General features: G+C 42.0%; 1 protein-coding gene across 1 annotated transcript; it reads left to right on the plus strand.

The window, feature by feature from the left end:
* Positions 1-776: 776 nt before the first annotated feature.
* ush1c (Usher syndrome 1C) lies at positions 777-22,307 on the plus strand. The gene is given in 29 exon segments (XM_071531058.1): positions 777-855; positions 3,450-3,517; positions 5,417-5,560; positions 5,806-5,944; positions 7,457-7,565; positions 7,676-7,700; positions 7,863-7,920; positions 8,197-8,385; positions 8,485-8,544; positions 8,973-9,029; positions 10,670-10,812; positions 11,950-12,015; positions 12,257-12,423; positions 13,630-13,679; positions 14,003-14,167; positions 14,471-14,587; positions 15,125-15,835; positions 16,572-16,625; positions 16,892-17,020; positions 18,144-18,149; positions 18,306-18,365; positions 19,592-19,638; positions 20,501-20,555; positions 20,708-20,807; positions 21,568-21,677; positions 21,949-21,978; positions 21,980-22,005; positions 22,213-22,234; positions 22,236-22,307. Coding segments are annotated over 29 exon segments (3,015 nt in total). The 5' UTR covers positions 777-819.
* Positions 22,308-23,621: the final 1,314 nt, after the last annotated feature.

Consider the following 23,621-nt stretch of genomic DNA (forward strand, 5'->3'; position numbering starts at 1 on the left):
TTTACGGCTATGCGTTTTCTTCGTGGGAAACTAGTGGAAACTGGTCTGTGTTTTATCGCCACCTAGCGACGTTAGTAAGGTATTATGGTCAAATGTACTGTCGTGGACTGTCTTGAAATGTTCTTTTATAAATAAAATAAACACACAGCTTGAAATGCCACATATCTGGCACTGAAGAGTTTTTGTAAAGCAAATAGGCCTAATAGACAATTAATCATGTTGAAGGAATGAATAATAGTGTATTCATTTTAAACCTACTAATATTAGGCATACAGATTCCTGGAAAATTGTCTCGTCTAAGCTTTCTTTTCTTTCCATTGTGTTTAATAGTGCGATGTGTTTTAACTGACCCAAGACTAGCTTCAAGATGTCAATTTCTTACAGTCGGTTCACCACTGCGGACCGTTGACAGCTTCGTCAAGTCTGCCAGAAATTGCCAGAATACGGCCAGAAGTTTGCCGTTTTGCCTTCAAAATAGAAGCGTGTGTCATATTTGGGGGAAAAAAATAAGTAGGCTACAGAACAACAAAAATCGCCAATTTGATGTTAATTTACTACAGATTCACTCTTCAATATATTCTATATTTTCACGTTGGTAGCCTACTTTGCATTTCTAAAAAAAACAAAAAACAACAAAAAACAACAACCCCAAAACGGTTGCAACATAGTTTCATCAATGGGGTTTTATTTTGAAAACAGTGACCGGAAGCTCTATATTTCATTCTGGCTGGCTTGACACTGGTACCACTGACTGGTCCTGTTAAACTTTACCGACAGGGATCTCACGTCGGTCGGTGACACACTGTCTATCTATCAGCCATGGAGCGTAAAGTTGCTCGAGAATTTCGGCACAAGGTAAGATATAAACCCTTTCTTTTCGACGGTCGAGTGAATTGTTGTTGTTTTCTTACCTGTCACTAAAAAGTTATTGGGTAGCCTAAAAGAAGGTGTCCCTTCTTGGGATGTTGCGCAGGCAGTAGCCTACCGTTGCTGTACAGGCCTATTATATAGCCTATATAGCCTACCACAGAAAAGAACTGAAGTCATTCAATAATATTTTTTACAAGGGTGCTTTGCAAACATCACGATAAATTTCCAGTTAAAACATGATTTTACTATAGGTCAAAAATAGCCTATAGAATTTGACATGGCTTTGGGTCTAATACAGTTCCCACTACTTCACTGTTGGAAGGTAACTTAGCAGCTCATATAGATAGACCTAATGTGTGGGTTTTGAGAGCAGCATAAACACCAGGTTGTTATGTATTGTTGTATTTTCCTGTACAGCTTTAAAGTAAGAAGCTGTAGTTTATTACAAACCGTCTAACCCTGAATGACGTCATACGGGCTACCTGTATTCGCCTCATGGTTGGTGTGTGATCTGTCCCAGGTAAACATTGTGCTGCTGAGGTCGCCATATGATCAATGGTCATAATAAAACAGTTGTCAGGTAGATACATGGTAGGTGGTTCCATGGGTTCAGTGTAAATGTCAAGTTCAGATGCTGTTTTGTTGTTGGTGTTTTCACCTGGCAGAGTGAGGTGAAGTCTTGTAGGGGGAACTATGAGTGAAAGATAATGAAGGGAACATGATATGTTCAGGGCGTTTTCAGCCCCAGAGCATGCAGGGATATTACACAGCCATCTGTGCACTGTGCAGGCGGGGTCCCATATTGCAGGCACTTAACAAAGGGCAACGAAACATCAGATAATTTAGACCGTGTCAGACATGAGCAGCTGAGCGGAATGGATGGGACAGTTTACAGCAGCAATTAGAGGCTGAGGGGACGACAGGCACAAGAAGGCTTTGTTTCTATTGGGGGCAATGTTTTAGTGTATCCCAGTTTGTTTGGTTGACAGTGTGTGTGTGAGTGTAAAAGTAACAATGTATTAATTAAAGGATGGTATGTTTTCTCTGGAGAGTCCTGAACTGGACATGGCATATATTCTAGTATTGATGGTCATGATATATTGGAGCAGAACAAAGCCACATAGGATCTTAGTATGTATTCACTGGCTCTCAAACAATCTGTGCCTCTATACCAGATAATGCATTTTATAAAACGTCATCTGACTGACCAGTGAACTCCCTCCTAAAAGACTATGTGCTTTATCAGTTTATGGTGCCAAAGTCTGCTTGCAGTTATATGTGAGTGCTTGACTCTTGTGTCACTGGTCTAAGTCAGAGAATTTACGACGCCATAAACACAGTGTCATACACACACCCGTGCAGCACCCTCGCACCAGGGTCCACGTAATGTAGTCCTGCATTTATTACAGATTGATTGACTTTATTTGAGCAATTTAAAGGATTATTTGACCATTTAAAGGAAGCACAGAAGCCCATCTCCTTCAAAATGAGAAGTCAGGGTAACAATAAAGGTCGATTTCTGCAAGGACATTGCTATGCCTCATTCCCATCATGTACACATTTGATCACTAGAAGTTAGTTCTGGGTAATAATTCAAATATTATCATTTGTCGTTTTTCAGTGGAAGATATTTTGATATGGTGATGCACAATTCTGTTGTGTAAATTGACGACAACAAGCTAATTTTATGTTAAAACTGAGGTTATTATTTGATATTATATTATTTGAGAATTTCAGTGTTTCGTTTGACATCACACTAAAAGTTACCATGCGGTTTAATGCAATAAACATCAATTTGATTATTTAACATGTTATAAGCCATATTGTGATATATATCGACATGGAAAAAAATCCGTATTGTGATATTGATTTCAACTACATTGCCCAGCCCTACTAGAACATGTGTACATCTATAAGACTTATTGAACGTTTTTGAAGAAGAAGTATGTGTGTGTGTGTGTGTGTGTGTGTGTGAGGATGTTGGGTGTGAATGTTCACCTCTGCTTCCCTCGGAGATGTAAGATGACACTGCTGACCTCTCTGCTGCTGCCTCTCCTCCGCTGTGCTGCCATTCCCTCCCTGCAGTCTGATGGGAAGGGAAGGGAAGGGAAGCCCAGCACAGACAGTTTAGGCTCACTGGAGAGAGGCAAACAGCTGTTTTTAGCCCAGTCTGGGGAATTTAACTATTCACTCTGATAAAAGAAGACGCACTCACAGCGTAGTCTAGTACAGGTTTCATCCACAAGAGAGAAATGTGTTACATCAGTGATTGGCCGAAGCGCTTCCTCAAAACCTTTCTGCAGCAGTTCAGCCGAAATCAGGTTTGTATGACTGCACACACACACACACACACACACAGACACACACACTCTCACACACACCGGATGGCTCACCCCCCGTGGCGCTGACAGGACCACAGGAGAGAGGTACAGCGTGTGTCAGACAGACATTTCACCTGATCCGGGACTGCTGCAGGTGTCGTACCTGTGCCTGTCTGTGCCTGTCTGTCTGTGTGTGTGTGTGTGTGTGTCTCTGCAGTGAGGACCAGGATGGGACCAGATGTTTGTCTTTTCTTGCAGGTGGAGCTGCTGATCGACAATGAAGCAGAGAAGGATTACCTCTACGATGTCCTCCGCATGTATCACCAGTGAGTCCCGTCTAGCAGCGGCCAAAGGGCTTCGCATCACTGCGGTTATAGTGTGTGTGTGTGTGTGTGTGTGTGTGTGTGTGTGTAGAGTGAGTGGAGAGTGGAGATGGAGAGTGAGTTTTATTATCATTTTTCTGCTATTCTGTCTATCACACATTTTTGTATTCATGCCCGCTGTGTGAATAAACTGTTGATGCTTATTGAAGAGATTGTGTAGAGAAATAATTGCCATTTTGATTGCATGGCAGCTTTTATTAGAAAAAGGAAATTCTAGCAACACTTGAGAACAAAGATTCATTCATTAATTAAACAAACGCGTTTCGGCACTTTTGTGAAACAATTCATCTAAAAGCATAGACTGAATGTACAAAATATTACGGACATCTTCCTTGCTGATATTGAGTTGCGGCCCCTTTTGCACAGTCCACATCCCAGTTGGCTCAAAGCTTAAAAATCCTCCTGTAACTCGTCTGCTTCTCTTTACCGACAGTACAGCTCATTTTTTGTCATTGTGATTATAGATTTAATAGGGAAATCAATAAGGGATAATGGCTTTTACCTGAATTTACCTCATGAGTGCACTTCATGAAAAGCAAGTGACTGTAATATTTTGTATTTTCAGTGTATATAATTACAAAAAACACACTAAAATCAACCAATAGAATGATGAAGGCCACGTACCGAAACACATTGGCTTTATTAATAAATTTGTTCTCACTGCTGCAGTTTCCTCTTTCCCAGTCCCTGTCTATCCCTCGCACCTTGTTAGCGGGTGAAGTTGTGCCAGAATACTTTTTCAACTCTTATTGATTCTTCGCTGACTGTGAACATTTTTCCAGTGAATTTACCAAACCTCTAAGTCCTCAGTTGTGATGCACACAGACCTGCAGTATAAACTGTGCACTGCGTTGAGGTTTCTGATAACATCCTGGTCCTGGAGGCTGAGAGGGGATTGGGGGTAGTGGGGGCCGCAGGTCTAGGTTTCCATTAATCTTTGTGTGGAGCCGGAGCTCTGCGGGCCGATTGGTTAAGCCGCTGATCAGTTTCCACTGTGCTCCGCCAAGCCTGGCCAGTTATTCACAAAAGCCCTTTTGATGTTCATCTTCCAAGCAGGACTGAAATGGCACCGGTTAATAATTTAAGGAAGAGGCCAGCTGGACAGATTTTATATAGTAGCTGTACATTGCTGTTTTAATTGCTGTGCTGGTTGCCTTTTGCCTTCTTGGAATTATAAATGAAAGAGTGCTGGATTCTCTTTCAGCATTGTGATATTATAGTCATCTCATACTTGTCATACTTTTATTTAGAATAGGAATGGAAGATCAGGGTGATGACTTTAATGATCTTTGAAGGCTGTAGCTCAGCAGCTATATTTTTCAATTTGACCATGTCCATGCCAAAAAAATACAAGTATTCAGTGTTTCCCCCGAGTTTTATTCTTGTAAGGGCGAAAAAGCATCTGAAACAGCATTTAGACCACGGGACAGTAAAACTCTTCAATGCATCTATTCAATGGCAGGGGAAACTTTGGGATAGATCAAGCCTTTAAATGAAAAATTTGCCTTTACAAAAACATTATTGAACAATCGAATGCGTGAATAAAATGTCCAAAGAAGAGATTTTACTGACTGTTTTTATGTAGCTATGATGAAGGAGGAACCTCCATCATAGCAAAGGTGGAGGACATTGATTGGCCGATATCTCAGCCTGATATTTTGGTAAACCAAGATATTGATCTAACCTTACTTGTGACTGTCCTTTTTCTTGTTTGGGTCTGAACATCATGGGTCTTGAGCATTTCATGATTACGTTTGTATTCACCTGGAAGGTAGAGCTGAATCTGGATTAGCGTTCCTTTTCTGAGAAGTTTACGATTATTACCCCCCCTCTCCCTCTCAGGTCCATGGATTTGCCGGTGCTGGTTGGGGACCTGAAGCTGGTAATCAACGACCCGAAGCGCTTGCCCCTCTTTGACGCCATCCGACCCCTCATCCCCCTCAAACACCAGGTGGAGTACGACCTGCTGACCCCCAAGAGGTCACGGTGAGTACAGCAGCAGACTGATGTCCCGGCTCTGGTGCGTACAGAGGATTTAATTGTACCATAACATGTAGTAACTTCAGTGCACCTCAATTCAAAAGTGCCTTTGATGAGTTTTGATAGTAGCATCTCTCATGCTCTTCTGTATTCTCCCTCTGTTTTCTTGACAAACCTTCCTCCTTTTCCTTTTCTAACTCCTACCTGCCTCACATACCTGCTGTCACTCCCCCGCTCTCCTGACTCTGCAGGAAGCTGAAAGAGGTGCGTTTGGATCGAACGCACCCTGACGGACTGGGTCTGAGCGTCCGAGGCGGGCTGGAGTTTGGCTGCGGTCTCTTCATATCACAGATCGTCAAAGACGGCCAGGCCGGGAACGTCGGCCTTCAGGTGTGTATGTGTGAGAGAAATGATTTGTGATGGTTTTGTGATGCTTTTTATGTCCTTTATGTTATTATTTTACTATGCATTTTTGTAAAGCGCTTTGTAAACTCTGCTTTTAGGTAAGTTCTATATAAATAAAATTATTATTGCTATTTTTATTGTTATTAGTAGTAGCAGTAGTTGTCGTAGTGGTAGTTCTAGTAGTATTTCTAAAAAAGATACTAATAATAACGTGTCTCATAATTTGCAATGCATTACTTATCAGTTATTTGGCACCCATTAGTTCATTAGTACATTGTAATAATGCAGTTATTATGCAGATTCACCACAGTGGCTATGGGGTCAGGCAGATTACATTAATGACTTTCTGTGGCTATCTAGGTTCACTCCCAACAGTCTGTGATAATACCAGGATCCACTAGATGGGGTAAAGAACCATGTTTTAAACTCTCAAAGTGCTTGAACATCTGTCAGTGATGGTCCAGTTTCAGCCTGATGGACATCACGTAAAGGAAAGCTCTCCTGTCATGAAAGAAAGTTAATATCTCCTTTGGACTCCTTTAGACTGAATGGCCCTGTCTGCTGTTGGCCTCAACTCTGAGTCCTTTCATATTGCGACAGCTGTGTCAGACTTACAGTAGGCTTTATAGTGACATCTGAAGTGAGTGAGATCTCTTGTCTGAAATCTGGACATAACCCAGAGGAACACAGTCAACCTACAACCTGAACACTTTGCTCTTGGTAAATTAGTTAATTTTCTCCTGTCTATCCCTCTCATTAGCTCTTAATTGATCTATTCTCCTAGATCATTGTACAGTCACAGCAGTATGGCCTTCACCCTCGCAATTACTATTGGCTGCTCGTGATCAGGGTTAGATAGGTTATGTCAAAAATGTATTCCATTAAAGTTATGAGTTACCTCATCAAAATTGTAATCAGTAACATATTCCAAGGGATTACGCAAACTCAGCAATGTATTCTGATTACTCTCAGATTACTTTGCCATATTTGAAGTATGCAGATACCGTACAGATAAGAAAAAGTGAAAAATTACAAAGTTTAGGAAATTTATTTCAGGTTTGCATACAAACACAAATTTTATTCTGTGTGTCGGACACCTGCCACTATTGCTGTCACTCTAACACAAGTATCTGTAATCAGAATACATAATTTTTTAGGTAACATGATGGAATACATATACTTTTTTTTGTATTTAGAATATGTAACGCTATTACAATTATTCTGTTATTACCCAACCCTGCGTGTGATTTTGAAGATCTAGGCATTTAAGCTAATTCTACTGTTTTACCCATTGTAAGTCACTCTGGATAAGAGCATCAGTTTAAATGTCAAAATGTAACTGTAAATGTAGATCATGTTGCCGGTTTATTCAACAGACAGGAATGTAAATTAGTAGGCCAGCAATCACCGCATCTGCCATCTGGTTCAATATATTGAAATTGGATGTCATCCACAATCCTCAGCCTCTTTTGCAGATTGCCTTCTGTTGATTTGCAGGTTGGCGATGAGATTGTGCGTATCAACGGATACTCCATCTCCTCCTGTATCCACGAGGAAGTCATCAATCTCATCAAGACCAAGAAGACCGTGTCACTCAAAGTCAGGCGTATGTCAACCACAAGCTCAGTAACATGATTTATGGTCATTAAACTGAAAAGTCTTAAACATTTATGGCATCATTTATTTGATATATGTCTTTGTTGTTTGTCTGTGCAGATGTGGGAATGATCCCAGTCAAAAGGTAGGATAATTTATCTGTTACTATAGCTGTAATTAGTTTCTTTGGGGTTGTTGTGTGGAATATTGTTTGTCTTGAGTAACTGTCAAGTTGGCAGCAGTGTACTGAGGTGGTTTTGCTGTACAGAGTTCACAATGTTCTCATTCTCTTTCCTCTTATCTCCAGCTCATCAGATGAACCACTCAAGTGGCAGTTTGTGGACCAGTTTGTGTCCGAATCAGGGGTGAGAGACAGTTTTTTTTTTTATTTCAGCAGTTTAAAAGCAATTTTATATCATTGGATTCTGAATTTCTGTCTGTCGTTTCTTCTGTCTGCCTTTGTTTCTTTCTCTCTCTCTCTCTCCCTCTCCCTCTCTCTCTCTCTCTCTCTCTCTCTCTCTCTCTCTCTCTCTCTCTCTCTCTCTCTCTCTCTCTCTCTCTCTCTCTCTCTCCCTCTCCCTCTCCCTCTCTCTCTCTCTCTCTCTCTCTCTCCCTCTCTCTCTCTCTCTGTACTGCCCCAGGAGAAGAAGAGCAGTGTGGCGGGCCTGGCGTCCATCGGAGGGAAGGAGATCAAGGAGAAGAAGGTGTTCCTCAGCCTGGTGGGAACCAAGGGAATGGGCATCAGCATCTCCAGTGGTCCAACCCAGAAACCTGGCATCTACATCAGTAACGTCAAGCCAGGCTCCCTTTCTGCAGAAGTTGGACTACAGGTGAGGCGCTCAAAATGACCCGAATGACTCTATGAACCTTTGAGACTCAAATACCCATTTTCCTGTCAACCGTTTCTAAGTCATATCCCAATTTTGTAGGCTGGAGACCAGATTGTGGAGGTGAACGGGGTTGAATTCACCAATCTGGACCACAAAGAGGTGAATTTTGTCTTTAGCATGGGTGTGATGCCAGTAGGAATTAAACTGCCTGTCATTGGCAGTGTTTGTGCCACGCTCAACTCACTGAGCTATAGGACGAGAGCCAAATTAGTATTTTACCAGCCAAATGATTTTACAATAGAAAATGGCCCTCCAAGGATGGTTGGTTATCCGCCAAAGTCGCTGATGGAGAAAACAAAGCCCAAATTAAGCAGTATTTGTCTGGAGCTGGTGATAATTTCCCACTCCAATAAAATAAATACAAAATATACTTTTACACACGAGCCTATTCTCCCTTATGTGGCTTCAGTGTGCCTACTATGGAGCACTGTCTTTCTAAGAGACTACGACCGTATTTCCCCTTACTTTACTCATGAAATATTATCTGATATATGTATCTGACCAATTTTCTGTCAATGCGTTCCCAGGCTGTGAGAGTCCTGAAGAGCAGCAGGAGTCTGACCATTACTGTTCTGACTGGCGCTGTAAGTAAAACTCTGCATCGTCTACATATTTCCATGGAGCCAGAGCAACTTAATCTATATTGTTATCTGTAAAAATCTCTCTTATGCAGCTCACTTCATTTAACACTTTTGCTTTGAGCAGGAGTTTTCTTGAATTCACTTGTAGATGCAAAATCTACAGAAATACATCATATACTGCTGAGATACAGATGATTACAACTGGATGTGAAACATTTCTCAACCCTTTAAACTTTAACAATACTGAATAAAGTGATTAGCATGGCCAGTCTTTTCTCACACGTACAATGCTCAAATTTAAAGTGAACTAGAGATTCCCAGGTTTCTGATGATATTAAATATGTTGTAATAATTAACAAAGTAATGTGGATAGCAAAGGTCTTAACGACGTCCCGCTTTATAATACTGGCATAGTGGCAATGGCCAAAAAAATAGTGTACAGATAAAATGGCTGGAAAATGTCGCTCTCTATTGTCATGCATATCCTTATAGAAAGCATTACAATTTGAGGATAAAGGATATGTGCATGGCATTGATTTATAGGATACAAATAAAAGCTGTTTATTTAACTTTGAAGCTACTCAAGGGAAATGTATTTAACTCAGAGTAAAAACCATTAAGGGATCATCGATTAAGGACCTGAAAAAACAAACGTCTGTCTTCTCCACTTAACATTCCTCTAGACTCAGACTGATGTGCCATTGTCTTTTTGAGACGTCACATTACCTAGTGCCTCTGTCTGGCTGTCTGACGGAGTGACATTTATCATGAGTCAAGTCATTTGCCAGGTTGCTTGCCTCTGGCCTCAGTGACTCGGTCTGTGTAATTCAGACAAGCAATCTCATCTCATTTACTATTCGCCGGGGTGGCTGTCTAAAGCATTTCTGTGAGTGTCTATGTGTGTGTGTGTGTGTGCACATACTGTATGCGTATGTCTGTCTATTGCCACACACATTCTACCATTATGAGTTATTGAAATTGAAGAGTTTATAAGAGTAATTGACAAGTCACAAAATGATTGGTGACATAAAAGCAAAACCTGAATCCTGTAATAAATATTAGTTGCTGTGTCTGACACCTCCATAAATACAGATCCACGGAAACACAAATAATTATGAATGTATACATTATAGTATTTCTAGTATACACTGTACACTTTTTCATATCTGACCACGGCATTTTATGCTAACATCCCCATAACTATCCATTACACACTAGGGCTGAACGATGTTGACAAAAAATCTAATCGCGATTATTTGACAGAATATTACAATTGCAGAGTTTTTCTTTTCTTTAAAATTGTTTAAAGAAAAGTGATTTTGTTAAAAAGAAAAAAGGAAGATGCAAGTGTGCAGGATTTACTGAGTTTGAGTATGATAATGGTTTTCAACAATAGTGTACTTGATTCATGGACCAAAGATTACCCAGAGGTCTAAAACACCTTGTTTAGAAATCCATTTTGGACGCCTCTCTCTCTTAAGTAATGTCCAAATGTCTTGGAAATTGCAGAAGTTCATATTGCGATATTTTTTTTAGATTAATTGTTCGGCTCTATTATACACTATTGAGAGCTTGCTTGTATACTACAGACATACAGGTTTCTTTTTGTCTCTCTGACCCTCTGCCTGCCTGTCCTCCCTCAGGGCAGCGAGCTGTTCATGACGGACGAGGAGCGTCTTGCTGTGGAGGCCCGCAGGGAGCTGGACAGGCAGGAGCTGATGCACCAGAAGCGTGTGGCGCTGGAGACCAACAAAATCGTCAAAGAGCAGCAGGAGAAGGAGAGGATGTGAGTAGACTAAAAATCTAAGACTAAAAATATCTACTTCCTTGACCTGATCCCGATCAAAAAGACACAGTGGAGATCATATGGAGACATGTCATGGTTGAATGGTCCAGTAGAGGAAAAGTTACTGACAGTGACAACCCATGCTATGATCATTAACCTACTGCTCCACCATTGACAAGGTAGAAAATTGCTTGATATACTTGCATACTGTAGTTTAGTCCAATTTTTGAAATGGCATTAATTTGAAGACATGTCCCCCTTTCAGATGCCAACGGTGATAATAATAGCATTTCTATTTACAGCTAATGAGCGAGTGCAGTGGATATACAGTATATGAGGTTTTCACTCACATACTCCTTGCACACATACAAAAAATGCTGGGAGCAAAGTGGCTTCGCCTCTGGCTGCCCCACCACCTACTGCATCCTCACCCTCAGATTACTAAATGGAAAGACAAGTGAATAAAAAGAAGCCCCTGTAACCCATGGACAAGCTCTCTGAACTCTCCCGTCACCTCGACTTCAAACACCTCATCAGGATTGCATGCCCAACACAACAATAAAACAGAGTGCTGGGCAAGGCGCTGTTTTCACCTGAGTTAGAGCCTCTCATCGTCTTCTGTTCAGCCATCTTGCGTCTGTACCACATAGGGATCAATACCTTGTCAACCTGGGAGTTGGACCGGAACAGGACAGAATGGAGAGCCAGATGTTGAGGTGCAATGTTGTACAGAATGAGCCAAGATCAGTGGCTGAGGTTAAAGGAGTAATGGAACGTGCTACACTACATGTCTTTGCAGCCACAGAGAAAGTGAACAGGCGCAGCAGCTATTTTTCATTTGAGGATAAACACTGAGGATCTCAGCATAATGTGTTGCTTGCTAGTTAGGGTCACTATGTAGATTAATTTAAATTCAGTTTTCCAAATCATTCGCACATTTTCCCTGCACAGAATGCACACTTAGTTTTCTTGGTGCTTTCATGTCAGAATAATTGGGCTGCATGTCATGTGTTCCAGGGTTGACAGTACGTCTCCATCTCAGGCATAACTTAATTCATACATATTTATACACTGTGTCGTATGAACAGACTTGTGGGTTTTATGTTGAGGCCTGTGTGTTTGTTCATGTTTTAACAGGAGAAAGATGGAGATTTCTCAGAAAGCTGCTGAAGAAGAGGAGCGCTATCGGAAGGAGATGGAGAAGTATGTTTGCAACCCATGTTGGGTCTTCATTGTTCATTCTGCTGAAAACACACATATCTACAGCACACATAAAGATCATTTTAAGTACCAGTCCGGTGAACATGAACAAAATGAACAAAATGAACAAAATAGATCTGGTTGAGCCACACATATTGGACATCTTTGTTCTCTCTCTCTCTCTTTCTCCTCTCTCTCTCTCTTTCTCTCTCTCTCTCTCTCTCTCTCTCTCTCTGCTCTGTAGGATTGAGGCTGCGGAGAGAAAGCACAACAGAGAGTGGGAGGAGGACTGGGGAACCAGAGACCGGGCCAAGAGCCCCAAAAGCCCCAAGAGCCCCAGAGGCCCAAAGAGCCCTTCTCCTGCCCCGCCTGAGATAAAAACCACCCCAAGCCCCAAGTCCAAGAGCTCTCGTAAGAACACTAGACAGAATCTACCTGTCTTACTGAAATGCATGGATCCTCCATCTACTGTATAGCGATTGTGTGGTCTTTCTTACTTCTGATACCATAGAGTTCTGACATAACAGTGCTCTATTTCATTTAGAGAATCCACCCTGCTTATAATAGACAGACACAAAAGACAGATTGATCAGTATATAGATATAGACAGTAGCAACAAACTTGGGGCACAACAAATAATATAAAACACAATAATAAAAGACAAGAAAGACATAAAAATGCTGCAGTCACCCCCGCTACAATCACCGACCTACTGACACATCAACATACGACCCTATTATTTACAGTCTATGCAGATGATAACAATCACAATGAACGCTGTGCTGCCTCCAATACAAATCATCATTTGCTACAGTAAGCAAAAAACACTGTAAATTCTGTGTCCCCCCTATACAGTGCATATCAAGAAAGATATTAAGAGATATGTCTAGCACATATACAGTCTATTTAATATAACTAATATAGTAGTGGATACTGAAATGATCAACCTGATCGATGGCATGGTAGTTCAGTTCTATCCTCTTTGCCTGTGTTTTCACCCTGTTTCCCCTCTTCCTTTCTCTTGCATGGTCCTCTGTCTCTTCCCTCCTGTGTGCCGTGCTGCCACCACTTTACACTCTCTCCTCTAAGCCAATGGAGCCAGCTTCTTCCCAGAGGAGGATGAGGAGGAAGAGCAGGGCAGTGAAGTGAGTCTGGAGCCTCTCAGTTCATCATCACAGATGTTGTGGGAAGCTGTTCATGCAATCCAGCGTACACACAACTGTCTTGATTTCCTTTGACAACCAGATGTAACCATTGGAGGAAGCTTTTTCTGATTCCGTTCCACCATTTAGCCTTAAATCTTGCTAGACACTGCTGAAAATGAAGAAACTGACACTGGCAACTGGGATCCAGCTGTTGGAAGATGCTTTTTTGCATAACTTAAAAAAGAAATTGGCATATTTTAGCTTTAAATTCTGCTGCATCTGCTGTTTCCAGAGACTGACAAGATGACTTGAATAGAACAGGCTCAAACTGTTTCTTTGTATTTCCTCTTTGTGTGCTGTTGAGTGTGTTGTGGCTCTTTAGCATGGTGTTCCACTTTCCAAAACTGGATACAGTGATTGGGTTTAATTTAACATGGTTGTGACCTTGATCTGTGTACATCTTCCTCTTTAGCGTTTGGCTGGTTTTATCGATATGAGGGGAAGCTGCCAACACTCCGCAAGGTATTTTCAGTTGCCCGAGTTCAGTGTGCTGTGAGTGTAGCTGCAAAGAAATTTCTATCTGTCTTAATTGGTTCCATGTCATCATGGCAATGTGGTTATTACATATTTCGGAATAGAGCTTTCCTTTATGGGGTTATTGATGAAAAATTCAAGTTGTTTGCTGCCTTATCAATCTTATAGGTGATGCAGATGTCCCTCTGCATACTCATATATGGTGTCATTAGGTATCCTTGCATGTCATGTTGAGTGGTTTGGAGTGCTGCAGTTGTCTGTCCCCTGCTTTTTATAATGATTTGGTGATGCATGGACTGATGACACCTCAGAAAGGAGAGAAGAAGAAGAAAAAGAAGAAAGTCTCCAACACAGACACACTCCAGGAGCAGAGGAAAAACAAGAAGGAGATGGAGTTTGAGCTGAAACTGGCCAAGGAGAAAGAAGAGATGTACGAACGAGAGAAGCAACTGAAAATCAGTAGGCTGGTCCAGGAGGTACGAAAGAAGGGTTTAACGAGATTAGATACTAAAGTGGAATGGATTTTCTGTTCAGTATTGAATCAGGTGTCAAGGCGAGTTAAACCATTTGATTTTTATGATGTATTGCCATGGCAACATAAGTGAGGTTAACTTGGCTGGCACGTTTTCCAGTTGTGGCTTTGACTACTACTTGCAACCTTGTTGTATGGCTGTGAGCGATGTACTAATAGTTCTGAGCACTTGAGCATGAGTGACTGATTCCTTGTGCGTCTCAGCCGTCGTGACCTCTGACCCCGCGTGGCTCTGCCTCTGTGCCAGGTTTCAGAGACGGAGAGAGAGGACCTAGAGGAGTCTGAGAAAGTGCAGCACTGGGTGGAGCGTCTTTGTCAGACTCGGCTGGAGCAGATCTCCTGTGTGGAGACTGAATCCCCGGAGGTACAAAGACAAACCTCCTCTGTCGAAACCTCTCTCTGCGTTGACATCTCTTCAGTGATGTGCTATCTTTCCATATAATGTTATATGTTATACTTATAGGCCACCTATAAGTTTTCTGTTTTTGCAGTTTCTTAACAAGTAGTGAGTCATATATAGATGAATAGTGCTGTAATAGCATATAATTACTGTAGTGTTCAAAAGTTCAAAAATGCTTTGCGTGAAATCTTTAGCTGTCAAAAATTTGGGATTCTTCAAAATTGATACCTGTAGTCCCTGCTATCGGGATTGCAACCATTCTGTTTTAGGAAAAGTAAACAAAAAAATGCACCGCTGTGCCATGTTGCCACTCATTTTACTTTGGAAGTTGTTAAGTTGCACGTTTTATATGATTATTAGTTGGAATTTTTATGTACACCTACTGGTCACTGCTAAAGATAAGCTCTTTTCCAGGAAGTAAAAGCAATGGGATTTTGATACAAAAATGTAAGGAAGTAAATGTGTTGGCCATTTTTTGTTTCATAACACTATGGCTTTAAGCTTTCCCCGCCGCGCTCTCCTGCCTCTGAGCCCAAGGTGAAGCGTTTCCCCGGCGGCCTCCACCTGGCCACCACTGACCTGGACGACATCAACCTGGACGATGTGGACCAGAGCCTGCGGGGCCCTATGAAGAGACTGGCCCCCACCCAGCCCAGCACCAGCCATCCCCCACCCCCGCTGCCTCTCCCTCCACCCTCGCCCAAGCTGCACCCCACTATCCCCGACTACTCCCCTCCCCCCCCTCGGCCCTCCCCGCAGCGCCGCCCCCCCTCTCCGCCCGCCGCCAGGATGCCCCCCTCGGCCTCATCCACCCTGAACTCCAGGGGGCGCAGGCCTCACCCGCAGCATCACCCGCCCCAGCCCCAGCCTCCGCCTCCCCAGCCCCCTCCTCCTCCCCCCTCTTCCTACCATTATCCACCTCCACCTCAGTCGTCTTGGCCCCCTTCCTCCCCGCAGCCCGCACCCCGGCCTCCCCCTCCGCCGCCGCCTCCTCCTCCCCCGCCTCCCCCTCCCCCTCCGCCTCCACCTCAGCAGCACCCTGAAGACAGGATGGGCACCCTGCCTGGTGGGTACCGCCAGCATCATCACCACCTGCAGCACCCTCCCAGTCCCCCAGAGCACAGGAGCGAGTGGGAGGCGGGCGGCTATCTCCCGAGGGGCGGGATTTACTCCTCCAACACCAGCGAGATGTCCTACCCCTCCAGCCCCAAGGTTGGAGTTTCCCGTGTGACAGAAATGATGTGTTGGACTGGCTTGACTTCTGAATGCCTGCTTTCCTTTTGGTCTTTTCCCTCAGTTGACACATCACAGACTTGAGTGGCTTGATTGATAGATGGCAGTGATCTTTTTTTTGTGGAGTCAGTCCACAAAGAAAAGTTGCATCAGCAATTTAATAGAAACATGGAGAGGGCGTGGAGGAGTTTATGTATTTTCGATGCTGTAGGGCTTTTAATACATGAGTTTATAGGCATGTTCTGGTTTATTATGTATTGGACATGGAATGTTCTATACATGAAGGCAGAGCAATATGCAGAATTAGTGTGACTGAATGGTGCGGTCATTGATTTCCAATTCTTTTCTACCAGAGGAAAATGCATTCAGAGATGTAGTTAGTGGTTATCGCTGTTTTCTAGTAGCTCTGTGATTTGTTACACTGAGTGTAGTATTGCATTGTGTGTGGTTTGTAGTGGGATGAGATGTGGGAGTTTTATTTGATAATGTTGCATGCTGATGAAAGCAAGAATGGAGTTGAGCCTCCAAGATGAGCTGACGCTGTGTGTGTGCAAGTAATATTTGAAGTAGTCCTATGGGCTATGCATGGGATGTTTTTGAAATCTCAGTGATGCTGTGATTCCTGAGCTAATGTGAGTGTGTGTGTGTGTGTTGTAGTGATATTCCTGTAGCGTTCTGTAACTGCCAGGGTTGACTGTATTTTACTGTGGTTCAGGTTATGAGAAATACTTCCCATGCCAGTCGTATATCTACTTCAAGCAGTGCCTTGGTAAGCCTCTCTCTGTGCAATTAATATTGCAAGCACTCCTTTACTCCCTCTTTTTCACAGATATTCAATATTATGAGCTGAATAAACTGTATAATTCTACTAAAACACGTTCAACCCGTTGGGGTATTTATTTGCTGGCTCTGCTTCTCATCTCACCACTCTCTGGTTGCCTTGAATTTTCCTGACTTGATGACTTGTGTAAACTTCCTGTTTGAATACAAACCTACCCTCTGGTGTTGCATGGGAACATGGTCTTTCCCCAATAGCAACTAGCTCCTAGTCCGCCCAACCAGAGGCGTCAGATGGCCCCTGTTATGTCTAAGCCTGTCATGCTGCCCCAGTCCCAGACCCACCGCCCAGAACCACACAGACCTGCCCTCCGCTCTGATGGCATGGTAAGAAACACACTCCACTGCTGTCACCTCCTCCATGCACAAAACTTCCAACTTTGTAGGGTTATTTGTAGGCACAAAGGCATTTTACACAGTGTGCCATCGTCTGGCTGAATAATTAATCCCTGCCTCTTTAACGAGTCCCAGTGAGTCAGGGAAACAGACAGAAACTGTGCAGTGCCATGATGGATGATCCCTCTCTGTGTGGCCCTGGACTCTCCAGCTGTTTCACAGACAGGCAATCTGTGGTGATTAAATCACACCGGGGAGCCATTCCTCCTTCCTGTCAAATATAACCGCTAATGAAATACAGGAGATTATATGTTTTTCAACCTTTATTTATCCAGGGAAAGTCGACTGAGCGTTCTTGCAGTTTTCTAGCAACACTCTGCTTCACATTAACACAGTTGCAAACATTCACACCTGGGAGCTGCCAGTGTGACCGCAGTCTTCCTCTGTTGGCCACTGAGCCGCTCCACTGGAGAAGACGGAGGTCAAATTCTTTGCTCAAAGGCACCTTGACATCAGTCGCTGAGGGAGAGGAGCCCCTGCCTGCGTTTTCCCAGCCAGTCTGGGTATTCAGCCTTCTGGTCACAAGCTCATTTTACACTAATAAACTATTAGTTCTACTGGTATTAGAGTTAGGTTTCAGGAGTCAGGATACAATATTGTTACAACCCAGCTCAAGGAAGTAAAAAAGAGGGGAGACATACGCCAAAGTAAAAGTTAAAACAATGATTTATTAACTAAAACTAAGGGGTAAACAAACACAAACTATATCAAACCAAAAGAACAGAACAAAAGGTGTACATAGATGAAGAGGGAAAGTACGGAGCCCTGCTGGGGTCACATGGCAGAAAAAAAAAACTTGATGTGTAAATCTGTGCGAACGGATTTGTAAACTGTGCGTACGGATTTCTAAACCGTGCCCTCGGATTCACAATACAAATCCGTTCGCACAGTTTACAAATCCGTTTGCACGGATTTACACATCAAGTTTTTTTTTCCTATCATGTGACCCCAGAGGGGCTCCGTAGACACTGATGGTCTGAAGGCTTTTTAAGCCCAAGGAGTCCACCAGGCCCAGGTGCACTCCATCAGTGCTGATGACAATCCCGCCTACCAGGCTCCTGTATGACAGACAAAGACAAGCCAGCAGAGCGGGAGGGTCATCACAATATGCATCTCATAACTTTAATCAAAAATATTGGCATTTCAGAAGATACATGTTGAATGAGGTTATATGTTCGTTAATGGCCTTTCTCTGATCCTGTGTTGTAGCCCCCAGAGATTGCTGAAGCGGATGGTGCCTTACAACTCGTCTTTTAAATCTAACAACAAGAGACAAGTAATCCATACCTCACACCACCTCCGTTTCTCAATAAATTACTCTTGAGTGCTTTCCTCCCCTTCCTCTCTCTATATATCCATTCTCTCCACGCTCTCATGTCAGATTTCCTGATGGTCTCAGCGATGGGTCTCCCTTTATTTTTCAACCCGTCAATTTTCTGTAGGCTGCATCAGTGCCTTTAGGTACAGTTCAGAAGCTCATGCATATCTGCGCTTTTATTGATTTGGAGCAGACAACGCTGTGAACATACAGTGTGGGAATGCATGACAGAGTGTTTTGCTTTTACTGCTGTTATTGTTTTTGGTCTTTACTGGCAACACACTGTTTGTATGTCAAGGATCGTCTTGTAAAGGCTTGATGGATGCAGTCTGTCTCTACATGTTTTGGCACAGTGTACATTACTGTTATTCAGGAATGTGGTTGTCATTCTTAACTTAGTGTTTGCGTTACTCTGCTCAGGCTATCAGGATAATCTGTATTCCAGTTGTTTGCAGATTGTGCCCTTTTCAAGTACCTGCATTGTGCACCAGTCTCATTGAGATTAGCTTTGGTTCAGTCAGATCCAATAAATGCTAATTTATTCCCGCTCCGGCTGCTGTCTCCAGCCACAACAAATTGATTATTTACAAATGGATTGTTTTTTATTTTTAAATGGAAGACATCTCCACAAGAATCGGAAATGAGCTGTTAGGCAGATTGTGTGTTTTCTGCAGGGACACACAGAGAGAAAAATGGGTCTGTGAGTCATGTGGATAGATGTGCTCTATCTCTCTGAGAGCCTTGTTCTTTTTTCCCTCTGCTTCCTGTGAGATTAAATAGCTCTTGTCCTCGTTTGAAAATTAGGGATGTTTTTCTTTGTTTGTGTGTTCCTGTGAATTAATTTTTGTCATGAAAAATGTAATTAAATTAAGATGTGAGCGTGCTATTCCAGTTTATTGTGATTCTGCCCATGGTTTCCTTGTTTATACAGAGAGGTATTACAACTTTACCATACAACTGGTTGTCAAAGGAAATATAGCCATCCAACTTTCACCTCACCCAATGACTGATTACATGCCAAGATGTTTTATATACGTCAGCTGTTTTAGCCTCACCAGAGATTTTCTGTGACATCACTGTTTCAGAGTGACAGCTATCTTCATTAAATGTCTTTGTGTCATGTTTGCTAATCCCCCACTGACGTATTGACCTATTTAATGAGCTGTGTGTTGATTCTCTTTCAGGGATTTCAGAAATATGTGGAAGACTTTGATCCCTACTCAATGGTATTGTATGCCTGCGTTTGTCAATACTAGATCAATGCAGCAAATGCACTGAATCTTTAAAATCAAAGCGGCTCTTGGCTCTTGCTAATTGGAGAGCAATGTAAACATTGTGACTTCTCCTGAATGAGGATCTGTTAACCACAACACAATTGTTACAAAGCCACAAAAGTTTGTTAAAGTTTGTAACTTAAACAAACTTTAATTTGTCATTGACCTTATTCCCAATGGAGGCCATTTTTAACTTACATCACACTGGGAAAACTCTACTCAGAAGACTGGCATGTACAAAGACTAGTGTTTACTTCAGCACATAAGTGACGACTTCAGATAAACAGTTATCAAATTAGCTAGCAATAACTACGACTGCTTGAGTTTAACAGGGAAGTTAGCTACTAGCTAGCTACCTAGACTAGATTGGTAGCTAGCAAATATGACCTTAAAAATGTGAACCTATCCCTCCAGATTCTTGAGATCCATCCTTGTCCAGTTCCAGACGTTTGTATGATGTGTGTGGGCATCTTAGTACACAACAGAAGGACAGCTGGGCTGTAGCCTACTTGCTCTTCTGGGTTTCAGTCTGAGTATAAGTTAAAAAATGGCCACCATGGGACACAGCCCATTGCCAATTTGTTTGTATTAGAGAGCTTTCACATTGTTTCCAAATGTAAACCACCAGTGGCATAGATGGAATATTTCCAGTCCATTGTTCTATTGTTGAAAATGACCCTGCAACTTTTCAGAGAATAGCAAGCAATTCCTTATGTTGGCACCTCAGTAGATTCATTCAGTGCTTACAATGCAACTGCAGTGCGATTTTGTGCTATTGTCCTCTTCTTTCCTTCTCCCTTTGTCCCCCTTTCTCAATAGTTTCTCCTCAGAGCAAATAGCTGGCCGAGAAGTGAGACTACTGAAAATCAAAAAGGTAACAACTGTATCTTCTGCATTTGCTTCACCTAACTCAGTTTATTCACAAGAAAGGAATCTCACTCAGCTCACTTTCCTCTAGAAGAATGATTTTTACAGTATGACTTAATAAGCTGAAATCCAATGTCTTTTTTTCCCTGCCATTTTTAGGCTGGACAACTTGACCTGGCTCTGGAGGGGGGCGTAGACTCACCCTTGGGAAAGTTAGTGGTATCTGCAGTGTATGAGGGAGGCTCTGCAGACAAGCATGGTTAGTTGTTCATTTATTATTTGATATTTTCATCTTTTAACTTCATGACAAGTTGACTTGAGTCCAAATTAAAACTTGCTGTTGCCAGTGGAAAGTTGTTTATGACTACAATGTTCAACAGACGGTGCGTCTCTTTGTCTTCCTGTTGTAGGTCTTATTAAAATCCTTTCTGAGGGAAGCACTGCAGCATAATTTAACCCCTGTGCAATACTCATGGCAATTTTAACCACATGCAATATTTATGGCATTACGCTAAAAGATTTTGTGAGCTGAAAGTAAAATATGTCAGATATGTCAATTGTGCATATGTATGTGCAAGTGTGCATGTGTGTCTGTGTGTGTGTGTGTGTGTGTCTTTGTATGTCTTTCTGATTATATCTTTGTTGTTTATGCCCCTGTATTTCTTGTGTTTATTAAGACATATATAAATACATTTTAAATGCGCGTGTGTGTGTGTGTGTGTGTGTGTGTGCTCTGTGTGTGCTGTGTGTGTATCTTGATGCCAATAAAAAATTTAAATGTTCTTGTTTATGACTGCATGTAAAATCTCTGCTAGTTGATGTAGACTACACTGTACACTTCTCTATGCTAAAAAATAAGTTGTCTGTGTTTGGTCTCATGTGACCTAGTAGCCATTCAAGCTAAATCTAACCTTAGGCAATATGTTTTTTACTAAGAACACATTTAATATTCAAAATATCATTCCTATAAGGTCTATGGTCAGGACTGACTGGGCTGACTGTGATGTGTCTGTCTCCAGGTGGCGTCGTACCCGGGGATGAGGTCATGGCTGTGAATGGGAAGATCCTGATCGATGCTTCACTGACCGAGGGACAAAACTCTCTGGCCAGAGCCTGGAATAGTGGAGGGGTGCGATTCAGATTAGAGTGAAACATAATGCCTTACGCCTGTTCCTAAAATGGATCTATTTACTGTAGGAGTTACAGCTGAAGGGCTCTGTATTGATTATGCTTCAACCACATCACCCTTGATCGATTGTTTGTGCTTTCATTTGTATTTGCTGTCACACTCTGATTTGCAGCCTTATATATTGGTTCAGTCAGAAGCTGCATTATATACTGTAAATCCAGTGTGAAAGAGATTAAAGCAAAACAAACAAGGCTTTTCTTTTTGTCTTTAGGACTGGATTGATCTTGTGGTAGCAGTGTCCCCCTCCAAAAGACTATGAAGATGAGGTGTAAGTACTCCTGTTTATGTATTAAATTTTAGTCATCAGTTATTCCCATATCATCGCATTTTCCTAACCATTTAAATGCACAAGTCTGGAGCATTTATGTGATCATTAATATAACGAAGTGATCGTTTAATGAAACAGTTAAACCAGTATGTGATAATTAGCCTATATGACTTTGTATGTGTCTGTGTGTACGCACGTGTCTACCAGCCCTATGTCAGCATCAGTCAGTCCCCACTGTGAACAGAAAGGTGTTTGAAGGCAGTGCGTCAGTGTACAGACATGGCTACCTGCTCCAGCTCTAGCTCTCCCTCTCCTCCCTCCTCACCCTCGTCCTGGTAATCCACGTAGTCTTCAACCAGCCCCTTCTTCACCGCACGCCTGAGAGGGGATGTTTGGTGTGGCTGTTTTTTGTTTGGCCCTATTTTTTTTTGGCTTGCTTTTTACTTGAGCACATGTGGACAGTCTCTCTGTCAATCAGAAATGACAAACATGCTAAAAAAGAGTTTCATGGTATTTTGTCCCTCAGCTTTTGATTTGGCTTGTTAACTGGAGTGATAATAGATTTATTTACACTACCAGTCAAAGGTTTGGAAATACCACATTTGTCTTTATTTTTACTATTTTCCACATTTTAGAATAATAGTGAAGACATCAAAACTATGAAATAACACAAATGGAATTATGCAGTGACCAGAAACGTGTTAAACAAATCAAAACTATCTTATATGTATTTTAGATTCTTTAAATTAGCCTCCGTCTGTTTTGATGGAAAGGAAAAGGCTTCGGAAAGAAATTCATACATATACATCAACTTCACTATATTCCTTTATTTGTCTAAGGAACAAATTTCAAACATTTAAGCATAAACTTTTAGATCAAAATGGCTTTAAGATAATGAAAAGCATAGTGCATCCAATCAGGTGTGTCCAAACTTTTGACTGGTAGTGTATATATTACTTTTCCAGCTCGGAGCACAAAGTCATTTACATTAAAAAACCTTGTTTATAAAAAGCAAGCATGACAGTGAATGTATAGTTTGTTTTTTTGGGGGGGTAGAAATGTCTCAGGATGATTTCTCTTATTGCTGCAGTACGTGCTTTATCACACAGATATGTCCTTTAAGTGAAGACATCTGCAACTAATGTGAAGAATGGCCCATCCCAACATATATCTGCCAAATCCTGACACAGAGAGCCATATATAAACAAATATGTAGATGCGTGGCCTCTGTGGTATTGGTCCCCTGCGTCATCAGGTCATGGACGCTCATAAATGCAGCCTAGACTCCTGCCGGCCTTCAGCAGTTGTTCTGATTGATGTTGTTCCAAGGGACTGTTACATGTTCTGATGTAGAGTTAGTAGTAAGTGATACTGGGTGATACTGGGTGACACTGGGTGATACTGTAGCAATCAATAGGATTTCCACTCTGCTACGGAAGCTGCTCTTGTGGTCCCAGGGTTTAATTTGCTCTAATTGAGTGATAGAGTTGATTATTGACTGTTTGAAAAAGTCCAATTCAAAATATTGTGGGCCAGACCTATCACCATATTATAATTCTTTTTTAGGTTGCCTTGTTAAAATTCTAAAATGCCCAAGAGATTGCTGGGTTTTGTTG

Source organism: Centroberyx affinis, unplaced genomic scaffold (genome assembly GCF_046629955.1).
Source record: "Centroberyx affinis isolate AG114_WGS23_722 - 3 ecotype Tasmania unplaced genomic scaffold, CSIRO-AGI_Caff_v1 ptg002027l_1, whole genome shotgun sequence".
NCBI lineage: Eukaryota > Metazoa > Chordata > Actinopteri > Beryciformes > Berycidae > Centroberyx > Centroberyx affinis.